This window comes from Bactrocera tryoni, chromosome 5 (genome assembly GCF_016617805.1).
Source record: "Bactrocera tryoni isolate S06 chromosome 5, CSIRO_BtryS06_freeze2, whole genome shotgun sequence".
Lineage (NCBI taxonomy): Eukaryota > Metazoa > Arthropoda > Insecta > Diptera > Tephritidae > Bactrocera > Bactrocera tryoni.
Window position 1 is genome coordinate 41,972,357 of NC_052503.1, and position 17,374 is coordinate 41,989,730.

Sequence of the window (17,374 nt, forward strand, 5' to 3'; positions counted from 1 at the left end):
CGTAAGGTATCTCAATTTTTATTTTTCCGATTATCGCTTACATCGGCGGACGGACAAGCAGACAATCAGTCTCTTCATCGTAGTCATTAATATACTACTGTGCCCAAAAAATAAGGTGACATTTGAATTTAAACTGCGGGCGTCGAAGGATTTGGAGATTTTTTTTTTTAGGTTGATAGTACTGCCAGTCACATTTATGTCAAATTTCATGTCAAGATATTGATTAGTGTTTGAGATACGTGTCGTTTTGTGAGCTACTAAAAGTGAGTTTTTCAATTACAATGTCACCTTATTTTTTGGGCACAGTAGTATACATGTACCGCTGTGATCAAATTGAAAGGTGAATTTTGTCCATTTCATCTCCTTCAAAGTAGTCCGCTCCCTCTGCAATACACTTATACCAACGAACTTTCCAGTCATCATAGTACTTGGAAAAATGCTCCGTCGTGACGACCATCAGAGCCCTCTTCGATTCAGCTTTTATATCCTCAACTGAGTCAAAACGGTGTCCTCGGAGTAGCCATAAGAATTTGCTGAATAACCAGAATTTACACGAAGGTAAATCAGGCGAATGCGATGGTTGCGGCACGATATTAGTTGAAAATGTGACGAAATGATCACGATTAACCAATACAGATGGTTCATTATCGCATTTCTTTGTTCAAAAAATTCAGACATAGTAAAAATCGAAAAATTCAGATGTCACTAGCAGTAATAGCTACTTACAGAAAAAAAAATTACCGATTCAAAAACACGCGAAGTATAAATTAAAAATTCACTTTTCAATTTAATCACAGTAGTATAACCCCATATCTAAATGTATTACACATATGTATGTATCTTTATTGATTACACATTACAAGAAAACATTGTATTGGACCTAAGTATAATTCTTATTTAATGGTAAACTGTAGTCGAAAAATATACCTACTTAAGTAATATATATGGTTTAAAGCCAATCGAAAGAACCAAAATCAGTTTGCTAGATAAATTCGTATTGGGTTTCGGAAGGAAGGACAGTCCTTATTAACTTTTAAATCAAAGCTTAGGTATGCTTAAGAAAACATATACGAGTATGTGTCTCCACGCAAAATCATTAAGTCAACTTACATATGTACATACAGGAATACATCAGGATACATAAAGTTAAGAAAATCATGAAAGTATATATGCTTTTTTCGCCGGAGGGGTCACCTAGTTTTCATTTTAAGAAATGATAAAAAATAATTTTCGTGGATTGAAGTGTGATCATTTTCACGAAAGACGAGGACCGTATTTGGCTGAGTTAATATCTAATGAAACATCTTTACAAAATTTGGCAGGAAACTTTATCTATGGCAACGCTATAGTATTTGAAAAACCAATTTCAGAACGGACTATTACAGCTGCCATACAAATTGAACGAACAAAATGAAACCAAAGTTAACCATTTTTCTTATTTTTCTTGATACCTTATTAAACTTCTCTTCTAAGCTAGGAAAACAAATTTCAAGGAAAAGTCACTATTCCATGCTCTGGATGGATTAACAAGGTTTAGTTTCTTTTCTTAAAAATTTTGAACTATGTATATACATATGTTACTGATTATAAACGAGATTAAATTTTAAAAACTGCGGCAAGTTGAAATTGTATGTAATAACCAAAAAAAAAAAAAAAAACAAAAGCAAAACAGTAGATATTCCTTTTTAACGATTTAGATACATATAACCTCTTAAACAACCAACAAAAATGCACTAAATTATTTGTTATGGTTTTTATTCAGTTCATATTTGCTCAGTCCTTTATGAATTTGGAACAAAGTGTTCATTGTTGTGCGTCTATTTCTTCAATACAGCAACTGCTGGGGCAGCAGCAAGCACTGGTGCTGGAGCAGCGACTACTGGAGCGGCGGCATAGGCAGCTGGGAAAGCGGCGGAGTGGGCGATCGAGTGAGCTGAGTAGCTGCTGGCGTATGGTGCGACGTAACCAGCATATCCTGCGGTATAGGCGAGGGGCGCGGAGTAAGCAGCGGCGACTGGAGCGGCATAGGCAGCAGCAACTGGGGCAGCGGCTAAAGGAGCGGAGTAAGCCAATGGAGCAGCCAAGAGACCGGGGTTAGCAGCGCCGAAGGCACCAGCGAAGACAGCCAAGAAGCAGACAGCGAACTATAAAAAGATTAGAGTCAATATTTTGTTTATAAGACGAGTCAAAGGTTTTATTGTACTCACCAATTTGAACATTTTGATAGTTTTGGGTTTTTGGACTTCTTTACGAACGAAGTGGTTAGCGAATTGTGATGCAAATATCGACAAATCGCTTGTTTATATATCTATGAGGAATGCAAACAAATGCCGGCATTGGCTCAGGTAGTACTAATTTTAATGTAGTGAGTGAAGGTAGGAGACGTGCTTGTACTACAAATTACGCATTGATATATCAATATATGTCCTCAGTGTCACTAGTAAACTAACTTTTAGTTATTATGTTTATAGCAGAGAGATAACTAGATATGATTTGTACTGGTGATGATATATCAGAGTGACTTTAATTGAATTTCTTGAAATATTTGACAAATTAGTTCTTCAGCTTTTGAGAAATCGATCTAAAATTTCGCAAAAGACCTTTTCTTTCCAAGAAACTGCTCATTTGTTGGAACAATCGACATCAGACCAGTACCATTGTAGGACATAAATACACAGTCGTTGCTATAGAAACTGAACGACGATGTTCTGATATTTTTGACGAGATATCTTAACGAAACTTAACATGGATATTGCCTTAAGAATCGCTAAAATATCTGTAGAAAATTTTCAAATCAGATCAAAAACCTGAACGATTCAAAACAAGTTCTGGTATAGGCAACTTTTTAATTTGAGCAGTTATATTTGCCAAATTTGGCATTTATTATTGTCCAATGTAATGCTACAATCTTTGAATACTTTGTTCAGATCTTTTACTCGGTCCGATATACCATAAGCAGTTTATGTATAAATAATATGATGGAATGAATACTCTTACGTATAAACCGGTGGAATTTAAGTGTGTTCTGTCCAATCCAAGAAATGGAAGACCCCACAAAATAAGAATCCTCAACATGGCATATAAGGTTCTATCGAGCTGTGAAGCTGAAGCCCACCGTGAACAAACTGATTGGACCTTATCAGTATGGCTTTAGATCTGGAAAATCTACAATCGGCCAGATTTTAACGATGTGCCAAATCTTGGAAAGACCTGTGAAAGCTAATATTGGTTGTGTAAGCAACAATTGTGGTTGTGTCCATCTACTATATGGATGATTTAAATTATATTCCTATTATTTCTTCTTGAAAACAATACTTAAAACATCATCCTTTATAATTATAAACTCGTTGTAAATTTCCGTCCGACAGGACGCTTTTTCAAGTTTTATAACCAAACCACCGATCAAACTTAGAGGAATTTATAGATGGGGCAAAAACTTGGAAGTGATGGCGGTGAAGGTTTGCACATGTTAGAGCCCTGCGATTGTTTTGCCTTCGTGAAGTAAGCACCGTAGATCACACGTCGTGAATCTAAGAATTCTGTGGACATCAACACTCCGGCAATTAGACGCTATTCGCCTTTCTCCCAGCAGATTCTGGCGTGTACCAGTGAACCATAAAACCAGTGATGATCGCTATAGAAGGAGCAGCATTCAAGCAATCGTTGATTTCCCTTCTAAAACCCAAAAATTCAGTCACCAACCGAAATATGTATTACTTTTTTCGACGGCCACTTCGTCAACCTTCACATTCGATCAAAACAAGCCTGCGAACCTGGTTCAGCTGACATTTCGACAGTAGCCGTCTACGATAACTAAATTCTAGTAAACTTTTTTGTGATAGTGACGACAACGCGCATTGAGCCTTTAATAAACAGATCGTAGAAGAAAAATTACCCTTTCAAAAAATTAGAAAAATATATAAATTTATTTTGAGTGTTTTTTTTATCGAATTTTTATTCCAATATATCTCGCATCGGGTCAGTACTTTCGACAACATCATGAAAAGCTTGCATTCCTTTTCTACTTCTTCAATACAGCAACAGCTGGTGCAGCAGCGAGCACTGGTGCTGGAGCGGCGACTACTGGTGCGGCAGCATAGGCAGCTGGGAAAGCGGCGGAGTGGGCAATGGAGTGAGCGGAGTAGCTGCTGGCGTAGGGAGCGACGTAACCAGCATATCCGGCAGTGTAGGCGAGGGGAGCGGCGTAAGCAGCATCAACTGGGGCAGCGGCTAATGGAGCGGAGTAAGCCAAAGGAGCGGCCAAGAGACCAGGTTTAGCGGCACCGAAGGCAACAGCGAAGAGAGCCAAGAAGCAGACTGCGAACTATAAGAAAGAATAATGTGATATTACATAAGTGACATTATTTATTAAAACACAAATTAAGTTTTCAAACTCACAAATTTGAACATTTTGTTAAGTTTTTGTTTTTGAACTTCTTTGCAAGCGAAGAGGTAAACGAATTGTGATATCAGTAGCTAATTCGGCACTATCTTTTATACGAAATTAGATATTTAGCCATTGAAGTATATGAATTAACCAAAAGTGTGGTAAAAAACGGTTTTGTAATACTAAGTAGGCATTCACGCGTCACTCTTTGCAGTTGACATTGATTTTAAACACAGTAAACTTCCAAACATTTTTCTGTTTAGTTCTTTGCTGATCGCTGAATATTTACAGTATGACTTGAAAGTCCACGAATATCCAAATCATGTGTAGAAGATACAATACAGGGGTGTACATTTTGTCTGAAGGGTGGCTGCGGAAGTAAAATTGGGTGTCAATTTCACACATATTCAAATTTTCTTGCCACAATACCAATTTCTGGTCGTCAGTGACCACTTTTCGGACCATCTTCGGGGACACCTTGCGCATGTTCAAGTGCTCCGTCACAATGTCATGAACCACAGATTTTGATAAATTTAACATCTGGGCAATTAAACGAATACTTAGTCGACGGTCTGAGTTCAAAACTTTGCGCACACGAGTCACATTGTCGGTGTTTGTCGAAGTCGCAGGTCTCCCAGCACGGTCTTCATCAGCGACCTCTTCCCGGCCCTCCAAAAAGGCCTGGTGCCACCGAAACACACCACTTCTTGCTAAAGCAACATTTGGGTAAGCCTGCTTGATCATATCAAACGTTTTGGACGCAAATTTACCGAGTTTTACACAGAATTTAATTGCGTACCTTTACTCTAACGAACGAAAATGTTTGTCCCAATTCTCCACGTTCTCGGAGACAACTGACCAGCCACTCGTTCGTTATTTAGAAACGCCCTCTAACGAATCCAGTCGCTGCGCGCATGCTCCGAAGCACAGTCGCGGCGGAAGAAAATCACTTTTCCGGACAAACCTTGTCCATAAGATTATATTGTTAACTTTCAATATTTGGGTTAGCAGGCATATGCGACTTCGAGATTTGTCTTGAATAAGATAATGCTCTTCAGTTATTAAAAAAGTGACTTAACAAGACTTTAATAGTTTTTCTTAAGGATACTATATTATTATATTTTTCTTGTGCATTAATCGTCAATATTATAATAATTAATATATATCGACAAAGAACGTTTATCTGCAGACTACTATTAACACTCCCACAAAATAGTGCAAGTTCTAGTTTCAAATGGTGGTCGTGGTCTATGGCACAATCATCTTAAGCTATAAAAACGTCAGACTTACTGGCTAAAGCACAAAAAGTGTCTAAAAACTAACGTCAAATATTGTATTTCAACAAATTTTCGTGTTCGGGTTCATTACTAAAGTTAGAAATGGCTTACGGTTATTCAGTTTTATCAAAAACACAAGCCTACGAGTGGTACAAGGCCTTCAAAGATGATCGAGAGATCGTTGAAGACTTTCTGGCACAAGGCCTCGTTTTGGGCGACCTTTGACCTCTTCAACTGATGAAAATATTAAAAATGTAAGGATATGGTGATTTAAAATCGTCAGACAAGTGTTATAGCGATGGCAAAAGAGCTCGACATCTCTCACGAGTCTATTTGAATGATTTCGGTGGATATTTTGGGTGCGTTCTTGCTTGGCTTGTCCGGATAAATATAGTATATAGTTTGACATGGAAACAAGTAAACAATCATCGGAATAGAGAGAAAAAACGAGCCGAAACCAAAGAATTACGCGAAAGCTACTCAAAAATTAAGGTGATCCTCATTGTATTTTTCGATACTAGAAGTTTGGTGTAACATGAATTGGTTCCGGATGGAGACTCGGTAATAAAGAGTTTTATTTGGCCCTATTGAGGCGTTTGCGTGAGAAAATCCGTTGAGAACGGCCGGAATTGTGAAAGAACAATCCATGAGTTTTACACGATGACAATGCATCATCACATCGAACAATGATTTTAAACGAATCCAAAGCCAAAAAGGCAATGAATACCATCGAACAATTACCATATTCACTAGATTTGCCTCGGTATGACTTTTTTTCTTCCCCAAACTGAAATTGCCGCACCGTGTAACCCATTTGCAGTAGTTCGAAGAGATAAAACAAAATTCGCTGAAGGAGTTAAAGGCCATCCCGAAAAGTACTTATGAAGAGAGAAATCGTTGGCATAAGTGTATTACGTCTGGTGGAGATAACTTTGAAGGCGGCAAAATAAATATTGATGAATAATTAAATATTTTGCGTTTTACTTAAAATTTCCTTGTTTGTCCGCTACTTTTTTGTTAGAAATTGGAAACGACAGAATCCAGAATTTAGCAGGTGGATGATGAGAGCCAAAACATCACCATACATTTGTGACTGTCGAGCCTTGAGTCGGCTGGGGCAGAATAACTATGAAGGCACCTAGTATTTGATTTTTAAGAATTTAGGCAGCTTTTGTGGAAAAAGCATTTGATTTCCATAATAAATCCACTAAGATTAAATTGTGCTTAGCTGATTCTTATTTGAGGGCACAATAACCCCACTGCTGGCGTTTGCGATTAGTCATTCATGCAACCAGCTTTTCTTGTTTGGTGTCAAAAATGGGTGCAATTGGGTCAATAATTACATTACTACCCATATACCTAATATGAAGTTTTTCGATCTTCTGGCTGACCTTCTACCGCGTAAACCGCTAAATATGTAAGGTATTATTAATACTTGTATATTCCAAAAGGGTCTTTCTTCAATAACATTTTCCTAATGTGCTTGAAATTGATAAAATTGAGTCAATATTTTCTCTAGTTCATATACCTAATACATGACATACAAACATACGGTAGATTTGATAGGGTTATTCGATCAATATTACGATGACTTACCAAAAAAAGTCAAGTGTAAGTCAGGTGTAACCGAACATTTCATATTCTTGCAACTTGCTGCTTCAGAGCCGGGGAAATATCTTCAGGTTTGGTAAAACTATAGAGATTTTTAGATGGTCAATCGATTTTGCGATGGTTGCTCACTATTCCCGAGACCACAAAATTGTTTCCGTCGATATATTTGTCATAAATTCGTATAGAAATAAACTAGAGCCAAAAACGTGAGCTATTATTTAAAGAATTCTTTTTGTCGAAATACATTGTTGAAGGTAAAACTGATTGTATGTTCGCATCGAAATATCAAACGGTTGTAGCGAATTCCAATTATGGACCATTTATTGTGATTAGGTCAATAATTATAAAGTAGCGTCAGCGCAAACAAACGCGTTAAACTCAGTTGAGTTTGTTAACCGGAAGCCATAATTAAGTGAAGTTGGGGAAAATAGTCAGAACCATAAATCCCAACATTCATGATAAGTAAATGATTCAAAGTCGTAGTTTACATATGTATGTTATCGTATCTCATACAAATATATTTGCTATATCGTGGGTTCCGTTTTAATTTAATCACAGTTGGAAAAGTTTGAGCAGATTCATACTTCTTTGCGCAACACAGCGACGGCTGGAGCAGCAGCGATCACTGGTGCTGGGGCGGCGACAACTGGAGCAGCAGCATAGGCAGCTGGGAAAGCGGCGGAGTGAGCAATTGAGTGTGCTGAGTAGCTGCTGGCATAGGGGGCGACGTAGCCGGCATATCCTGCGGTGTAGGCGAGGGGTGCGGAGTAAGCAGCGGCGACTGGAGCGGCATAGGCAGCAGCAACTGGGGCAGCGGCTAAAGGAGCGGAGTAAGCCAATGGAGCAGCCAAGAGACCGGGCTTAGCAGCACCGAAAGCGACAGCGAAGAGAGCCAAGAAGCAGACAGCAAACTGTTAAAAATAATAATATAATACAATTTATTTAATTGGCATAACTTAATACAAGTCAAATCTTAAACTTACCAATTTGAACATTTTGTTAAGTTTTAGTTTTTGAACTTCTTTGCAAGCGAAGAGGTAAACGAATTGTGATATCAGTATCTAAGAAACCACTTGCTTTTATACAAAATTCGATATTTACTAATTGAAGTACATGAATTAACCAAAAGTGTGGTAAGAAACGATTTTGTAATACTAAGTAGGCATTCACGTGTCACTCTTTGCAGTTGACATTGATTATAAACACAGCGGCCTAGGTTGAGTTGCGAACTCCAAAACTTTTTCTATAGTACAGTGTCCACGTGAAAACTCGAACTAATGCAAACCACCATACTCGTTCGAGTCTTCAAATGTTTTGTATTTTTTTTTTGTTGTTATTAGGTTTTTATACTCTCGCAACAAAGTTGCTAAGGAGAGTATTATAGTTTTGTCCACATAACGGTTGTTTGTAAGTAATAAAACTAAATATAGGGTTATATATACCAAAGTGATCAGGGTGACGAGTAGAGTTGAAATCCGGATGTCTGTCGTGTCCGTCCGTCCGTCCGTCTGTCCGTCCCTGTCCGTCCGCCCGTGCAAGCTGTAACTTGAGTAAAAATTGAGATATCATGATGAAACTTGGTACACGTATTCCTTGGCTCCATAAGAAGGTTAAGTTCGAAGAAGTTCATAACTAAGCCATAAATAAAGATATTAAAGTGAAATTTGGCAGAAAGGATCGCATTAGGAAGAAGCATATTTGGACGTAATTTTTTTGGAAAAGTGGGCGTGGCCCCGCCCCCTACTAAGTTTTTTGTACATATCTCGGAAACTACTATAGCTATGTCAACCAAACTCTATAGAGTCGTTTCCTTCAATCATTTCCATATACAGTTCAAAAATGGAAGAAATCGGAAAATAACCACGCCCACCTCCCATACAAAGGTTATGTTGAAAATCACTAAAAGTGCGTTAACCGACTAACAAAAAACATCAGAAACACTAAATTTTACAGAAGAAATGGCAGAAGGAAGCTGCACCCAGGCTTTTTTTAAAAATTGAAAATGGGGGTGGCGTCGCCTATTTATGGAGCAAAAACCATATCTCAGGAACTACTTGACCGATTTCAATGAAATTCAGTATATAATATTTCTCTAATATCCTGATGACATGTACGAAATATGGGTGAAATCGATTCACAACCACGCCTTCTTCCAATATAACGCTGTTTGGATTCCATCTGATGCCTTCTCTGTATAATATATACATTAGGAACCAATGATGATAGCGGAATAGAACTTTACACAAATACGGTATTTGAAAAATATATAAATGACGGATAATGAAATCTCGATTATCACTTTATCATGCGAGAGTATAAAATGTTCGGTGACACCCGAACTTAGCCCTTCCTTACTTGTTTATATTTGACCTACTTCAAATACGGTCTTTTCGTGGAGTGAATGCTGCACATTCATTTTTCTTGCGCTAATTCTTTCAACAATGGCCCTCTGTATAGTTTTGCTAAAAATTTATGTCGCTTCGTCTATCAGGATATTTCAAGTTCTATCCAAAAATTTGTCTCTCAAATTATTTTTTTAATTGATTCGACCAAATCGTATTGATAGAAGAAAATGGCTATCAACAGGGAATTTCAATAATGTAACTCTCTTATTCTTATTACGTTTTGATCCATTGGTTGAATCAAAGAAGACATTCCGGAAAAATATCTCTGTCGACTGACTTAAAAATTGAAAGACGGACGTTTCATCATACTATTTTACAAGAAATATCATATTTCCTAAGCTATTAAGATAGGTTGCGCTGGCTTTCACGCCATACATAGACTTGAGCTTCTTTGTAGCGCCAGATGGTAGTTTGTTATTTATATAAGCTGAGGTTTACCATATGTCGTGCAGGACGTCAAAGCTTTTTGCGTAGTTTAGATGACACTTGATACCTAATTCTGATACTTCTTTCAGTCCCTTGAACTGTCAAGCTGAAAAATCAGAGGATGTGTCCCAGCGTCTCTATCACGCCTACTTCTTTGTACTTTCTTTGTCATTGCTAAGAATACCCATACGGCGCGCATGTGATGACGGTAAGTTGTGACCTGTGATTAGACCAACAACCGCCTTGCAGTCGTTTCGAGATCGTGTGAGTAGAAAGCTTGCATGGTTTCCTTCCGTTCCCTTGCACATTATTTTGACGATTCTACATGCCCTTAAGAGGCTATACCATTGTGACACTTTAAAAAAAAATTTCTTTTTCGATAGTTTATATTTCCAAAAATATCCTCCAGAAAGGTCGTATCTTGAATAGTTTTTGGATGGCAGTGTTTTAAAGAGCAAGCAGCTCCAAACGACATTTTTCAAAATTGCTGACATTATATAACTCGACGAGAAATTGACGGATGTTATCAAATTAAAAACGATGTTATTGAATACATTTACTATATGTACAAGTGACACGAATCTTTTTGAACGACTTATTTCTATTCAAAAAATTACTCATTTTGTTAATTTTAAATATTTTTCAAAGATCGTAAGAAGTCATTGTATAAATGTTTTTAAGTTTAATAAACTTTTTGAATTTTTTTGTTTCAGTTACTCATTCGGCCGAAACCATGTCAGCAATTGGGGCACTTTTTTTGGCACCACCAGCCCATAACTCCGTTATTTTTCAACATTTTTGTAAACAAAAAATCTTAAAATATAGCTGAAAATATACCTTATTACATTCAAAGAAGTTCGAAACTTTCAACCGAACGCTTTCTTTCAAAAAATTCACGAAAATCGCCTAATTTTTCATGCATCACACTGGTATAACCCCTTTAGGCATTCCATCATATCCTGATCCGTCTGTTAACCCTTTCGGAAACTTCATTGTGCATACCGTCTTTCCTTGATCATATCCTCCTTTGACCATAAATAAAATAATTTATATATATATTATATATGTAGTATAAGGTACGAGAAAGGTATCCTCAAGAAATTGGGTATACATGCGAACACTGCTACTTACAATTCGCTTAAGGCAATCTATGTTACACGAATTTTAAAAATGTTTTACTTTTCCGACATAAGTATTACATTAGCTTAACATGGCAGAGCACCTAAAGTCTGTATCTAGTCTTCGTAATTTATTTTATTAAAGAAGAAAGTGATTTAATTTCATAACCTATAGTAAATGCCTAGACCATTTTTTTAATGAAGAAATCATGAATAAAAAAAAAATTAAGCTTAAATTTCTACTTTATGTTTTCTCATATATGTATGTATTTGCTATAACGTCTTTTCATTTTTAATTCCATCACAGTCTCATAAATAAAGGTTCAGCAGATTATGTAAAACTTATTTGCGCAACACAGCGACGGCTGGAGCAGCAGCGACCACTGGTGCGGGGGCGGCGACAACTGGAGCGGCGGCATAGGCAGCTGGGAAAGCGGCGGAGTGGGCAATCGAGTGAGCTGATTAGCTGCTGGCGTAGGGTGCAACGTAACCAGCATATCCGGCAGTGTAGGCGAATGGAGCGGCATAGGCAGCAGCAACTGGGGCAGCGGCTAATGGAGCGGAGTAAGCCAATGGAGCAGCCAAGAGACCGGGCTTAGCAGCACCGAAAGCGACAGCGAAGAGAGCCAAGAAGCAGACTGCGAACTGTTGGAGAGATGAATGTGATATTATATAAATGACATTATTTAATTAAATCGCAAATGAAGTTTTCAAACTCACCAATTTGAACATTTTGTTAAGTTTTTGTTTATGAACTTCTTTGCAAGCGAAGAGTTAAACGAATTGTGATGTCTATAGCTAAGAAGCCGCTAGCTTTTATACTAAATTCGATATTTACCCGTTGAAGTACATAAATTACCTAAAAGTGTGGTAAAAACGATTTTGTAATACTAAGTAGGCATTGATGCACCACTCTTTGCGGTTGACATTGATTATTAGACGCTGAGGGCTTCCAAACATTTTCTGTTTATTGCTTAGTTGACTTTGGTTAATTTAAATAATTGAATTTGGCTTACATTTAGCTTACTTGAAAGTTTATGAATAGCATAATTCTATATTATACTCGTATCTCCTTTGATTAGGATAATTTAAGATATAATGAAATGTATGTGTATCTGTATGCGGGATTTTCCAATAAGGGTGATATGATTTATTTTCACAAACAAAAAAACAGACTAACTGTCAAAATAAATTCCATCTTAGAAAGTTCAATTATACAATTAAATTTTGAATATAACATCATTTAAATGACCTCCTCGACTTCTTTTGAAGAAACGTGAGTTTGATGAACCCAATTTTCGAGTACTTTTTTTCACTAATTTAAGGTCGTATGTCATGAATAGCACGTTCAATGTTGACTTTTAAAGCTTGAAGAGAGTCTGATTTATTGCTAAATACCAATGATTTCAAATAACCCCATAGAAGTAGTCTAATGGTGTTAAATCGCAACTTCTTGGAGGCTATACAATGTTACAATTTCTTAAAATGATTGAATCTCAAAACTTTACTCGAAATAATTCTCCATCTTGTTGAAGTTAGATATTGTCAAGATCTAATTCTTCGAATTGCGATCATAAAAAGTTGCTTGTCATCGATCTATAGCGTTCTTCATTGACAGTAACGGTGTCACCAGCTTCATTTCGAAAGTACGGACCGATGATTTTAACAAAAACAACATCAAACTGTCAATTTAGGTGAATGTAATAGTTGTTTAGGTATAATATGTGGATTTTCTATGGACCAGAAAAGACAGTTTTTTTTTATTCACCGAACACCTCAGATGAAAATGAGTTTCATGGGAGAAGATGATTTTCTTAAAAATTCGTTATCGTTTTCATGTTGTTTCACAGCAATATCAGCCAATTCACGTCGTTTGCAGTGGACCAATAGCCTCAGTTCTCGAGCGAGGATAATTTTATACTGATGCAATTCCAAAACCTTTTTTAAAATCTGTGAGGTGGTGGTTTGAGACAGTCCCAAATCGTGAGAACGCCTTGGAATGGAAAAATTGCGGAAGCATAAGCTTGAAAAAAACAAGAAATCAGGTAAGACTCCTCGAGATGGTCAGATACGTTCGTATGATAAGTGTCATTTTTAAATTTATTGACTGTCAACTAGAAAAGCTTGGCATGTTGTCTTATAATTTGGTCAGCTACATCCAAAGTTAGTCGCTCCGTTCTCGGCAGATGTGATTTCAGATACATTATTAAGAATGTAGAAAAAAAAAATTGTAAATTTCACAAATCGTTTTCTTTAACTTTACAGGTTCTTAAAACACAAACCCTCTTCACCACTAATCCAATAGATACGGACGCTAGCCGTTCTCTTTGTTTGTAGAAAAGATCTCAGACCACCGTTTTCGCTGGCGTTCTATGTAGCTGTGATGTAGCTAGAAATTCATAATGGCAACTTAGACAACACCAACTCCCAAAATGAAAAACTTTTAGAAATGAAATTTTGTTTATCGCCCATGAAAAGAACGTAAGCACGGAGTAATAGTCTGAGTAATTAAAGATCTCCGTTAAAGACCTGGTTGAACTGGAACAGTGCAATTTGGGATCTATGAAAAACCTAGAATCAGCACCCATATTTGTCAATAGCGCAAATCTCGAGATTGTCAGACCAAATCTTCGATGTAACTGATATCTACTTTAAGAAGTTGAAGTCGCCTGTATATAATGGAAACGATACTCAAACCATAATGTTTCCGCCAACATGTTTAATGGTATCTATCTGTGTATTTGTGGTTGTAGGCTAGATTTTTCGGCATTCTTATTTGATGAATATGTCGATCAGACTTAAATATGTATACTTTGGTAACGTCATACCAGAGAATGTCATATAATTTCTCATTTGGCCGAAGCACAGATTCTTTAGCAAATTTTAGCCTTTATTGCATTTAACTTCATAAGTTTCATTGGTGGCATGCGTGGCATTCTTCCCTTTTTTAAAAAAAATTTCAAAATATAGCGAATTTCTTCATTATTTTCACTCATTTTGTAACAACTTTTTGGTTAAATTAAGCTTAAAATCTCACCTTTCCCACACTAATGGTAAGACACAATGTGATTGGTAGCACTGGAGATATACGAAGGCAACGACATATATTGACAAAATATGAAAAAACTTTTTCGACTACCACACTAATTCCTGAAAGGTCGCCTGAGATCTAGCCACGCCTACCATATCCTGATCCCGACAAAAAAATTTTTGTTACGTCCATGTATATGTTAAGAGTTTCTTTGGACCTTTTTTAGAAGGATTTCAAACTTTCTCTCCTAGACAAAGCGTGATGGTATGTTGTCTACTTTATACACCGATTCCCTATCCAGCTATGTCCGAAGGTTCTTGCAGCTGACTTCGCTGCCGAGCCGTTGTATTCGCTCCAACGATTTTATGTTTTAGATTTCAGCGGCGTAGGTCCATCTCTTCAAAACACCATATGGTAACATTGGCTTGACTATTGCTGTGTAACACCTATGCATAAGGACAAATAATAGGCCCCATGTTGACAATAACATCTCCTTACATGCGTAGAGAGAAACACTGGCTTTTATCACCCTCTCTTTCCTCATTGAGTTTCCCCGTCAGTTTGCTGTAGAAAATTAGTCACAAAACTTGTTACGGTCACTGGAAATTAAGTCGTCCTTGGGAATACAAGGTACGCTCCAAAAGTAAACAGGACTTTAAAAAAAATGGAACAAATGATTTTTCGGCAAAATCCATTTATTTTATTCAAAATAGTCTCCTTCTGCTTCAATACAGCTTTTTGCTTGGTCCAAAAGCATGTCGAACGAGTGTTTTAGCTTGGTGGCCGGTATGGCCGCCAGTATTCCGGTGCAAGTCGTTTGAATGGCTTCCACGTCTGCATAACGCTTTCCTTTCATGGGCAAATGCATTTTTCCAAAAAGGAAGAAGTCGCACGGTGCCATATCTGGTGAATACGGGGTATAGTTAATGATTAAAATTTGGTCACCGATTATTTGATCGGTCCTTCGAATGTAGGATTCTGAGCAATTTTTGGTCGTGCACACGCCTTTCGTAAGCCCAAAAGTTCGGTCAAAATGCGATAAATCGATGTTTTGGAGATGTTCAATTCCATTTCCATGAATTTCAATGATGATTTCGGCAGATTTTTGATGAATTCACGCACAATTTCGATGGAGTTATCGGAGATCACGGATTTTGATTGGCCCACATGGTGATCGTCATTTATGTCCTCACGACTACTTTGAAAACGCTGAAACTACTCGTGCACTATGCTATGGGATAGGCAATCATCACCATAAACTTGTTTCATAAATTAAAACGTTTCAGTAAAACTTTTACCAATTTTAAAACAGAATTTAATGTTGGCTCTCTGTTTGAAGCTCATTTTCGCACTGATAACAGAAATATATGACGTTAAAAACGCAATAAATTGACTTCCAATCAACGAAATGTCATGAAGTTCTCACTGGACAATCGATAAAAATAGCGGATTCCAGCGCACTAGTCGACATATATGTACTTAGATGGTGCCACCAGGGGTGCTAGATTCAAAAAGTCCTGTTTACTTTGGAACCTTGTATATACATATGTACATACATTATATATTTTATATGGTCCCCAACATTTCTTTCTGAGTATAACAAACTTCGTGGCAAATTTAGTGCCATGCTCAGAGTATACTGATCATTAGGACAAGGCGAGGTGAATTTTGAATATCATTTTGTTTGTCTGTACTGACAAAATATTTAAAAATTGAGATTTCTTTTTACCAAGTTTCTTGAACTGTGAATATACCAGTATTAATAGATGGGAAAATGGGATCATATTATCGTTTTACGTGCATTACTATAGAGTTAAATCCAATATTCGCAAAAAAAGCTATAATACAAATACGTAACTTCAAAAAGAAACTCAAATTGAGCACAGATATACTCGCATGTAAAGGACTTTTTGGCCGCGCCCTTTAACATCTTGTATGTCCACTCTCAAGCCGGAAAGAACGAATTCGGCCGATGACCACGCCCATTTTCCCATATCAACTCGTCTTTCAGTCACTAGCCAGATAATCTAAATTGGGTGATTATTTTAGTATACTAGTGGGCTGATATTAAAATCAGTTGAAAAACTTCACATTGCTAGATAGATTGATTATTGAAGGTAGAATTTATTTTATTGAATTTTATCGGACAATTCTTTCCACTAAAGTAATTTTATTGAAGTTATATCGGTCTATATGAGATATCTCCATTAAAGTTTCGGATAATATATACCTTAGTCTAAAGTAATAACCGCCAACATTGTGTGCAATTGGTTTGTATCTTTTGCAAGACCGCATACAATAAAACAATCCATTCACTTCTTTCTGGCTAATTCTATAACGGTCCGATATGAAATAACTGAGTATGTTAGCAATATGTGAGTCTGACTTTTTCATTTGGCATAATGTGAATTTATACCATAAATGAAAAAAATGAGGTCATACTTCCTTTCCATGATCATATCTTCCTTTGACTTTAAATAAAATAATTTATATATAGATTATATAGAGCGAAAGTGAAAGGTATTCTTGCGAAATTCGGTATACCTGCGAACAATACTACTTACAATTCGCAAATCACGGAATAACTTATGCTTGAGACGGTTTGAAATTCGCTTCAGAAATTTAGGTTACATGAATTTCAATAATATCTTTACTTTTCCAACATCTTATATTTGTTTAACATGTCAGAACACCTGATGCCTGTGTCTTCTTAATTTATTTTATAGTTCAAGAAAGTGATTTCGTTTTAGAACCTATAGCAAATGCCTGGGCCATTTTTCTTATGAAAAGATGATGAATATGAAAATAATTAAGCTTGGTTTCTACTTTTTGTTTTCACATATATTTGCTGTACCGTCTTTTTAATTATAATTTCATCACAGTCTCAAAAATGTCCAAAGTTTCCAGCAGTTTCAAATTTATTTGCAATACAGCGACAGCTGGGGCAGCAGCGAGCACTGGTGCTGGAGCGGCGACTACTGGAGCAGCAGCATAGGCAGCTGGGAAAGCGGCGGAGTGAGCGATCGAGTGAGCGGAGTAGCTGCTGGCGTATGGTGCGACGTAACCAGCATATCCGCAGTGTAGGCGAGGGGAGCGGAGTAAGCAGCGGCGACAGGAGC

At 37.0% G+C, this 17,374-nt stretch overlaps 2 protein-coding genes and 1 pseudogene across 2 annotated transcripts; all 3 read right to left on the reverse strand.

The window, feature by feature from the left end:
* Positions 1-1,817: 1,817 nt before the first annotated feature.
* On the reverse strand, positions 1,818-2,255 carry LOC120778919 (cuticle protein LPCP-23-like). The gene is made up of 2 exons (XM_040110966.1): positions 2,208-2,255; positions 1,818-2,144 (listed from the first exon to the last, which is right to left on the reverse strand). The coding sequence occupies exons 1-2, from the start codon at positions 2,217-2,219 to the stop codon at positions 1,818-1,820; spliced, it is 339 nt and encodes a 112-aa protein (XP_039966900.1). The 5' UTR covers positions 2,220-2,255.
* Positions 2,256-4,021: 1,766 nt separating this feature from the next.
* Positions 4,022-8,270, reverse strand: LOC120778921 (cuticle protein 16.5-like). The gene is made up of 3 exons (XM_040110968.1): positions 8,259-8,270; positions 8,081-8,186; positions 4,022-4,251 (listed from the first exon to the last, which is right to left on the reverse strand). Exons 1-3 carry the CDS (start codon positions 8,268-8,270, stop codon positions 4,022-4,024), a joined length of 348 nt encoding a protein of 115 aa, XP_039966902.1.
* A 3,296-nt stretch (positions 8,271-11,566) lies between these two features.
* On the reverse strand, positions 11,567-11,956 carry LOC120778922 (annotated as a pseudogene).
* Positions 11,957-17,374: the final 5,418 nt, after the last annotated feature.

Coding starts and splice junctions, on each gene's coding strand:
- LOC120778921 (XM_040110968.1), bottom strand. Junction 4,252..8,080: donor TCCTTTAGCCGCTGCCCCAG/TTGCTGCTGCCT, acceptor TGGCCGCTCCTT/TGGCTTACTCCGCTCCATTA.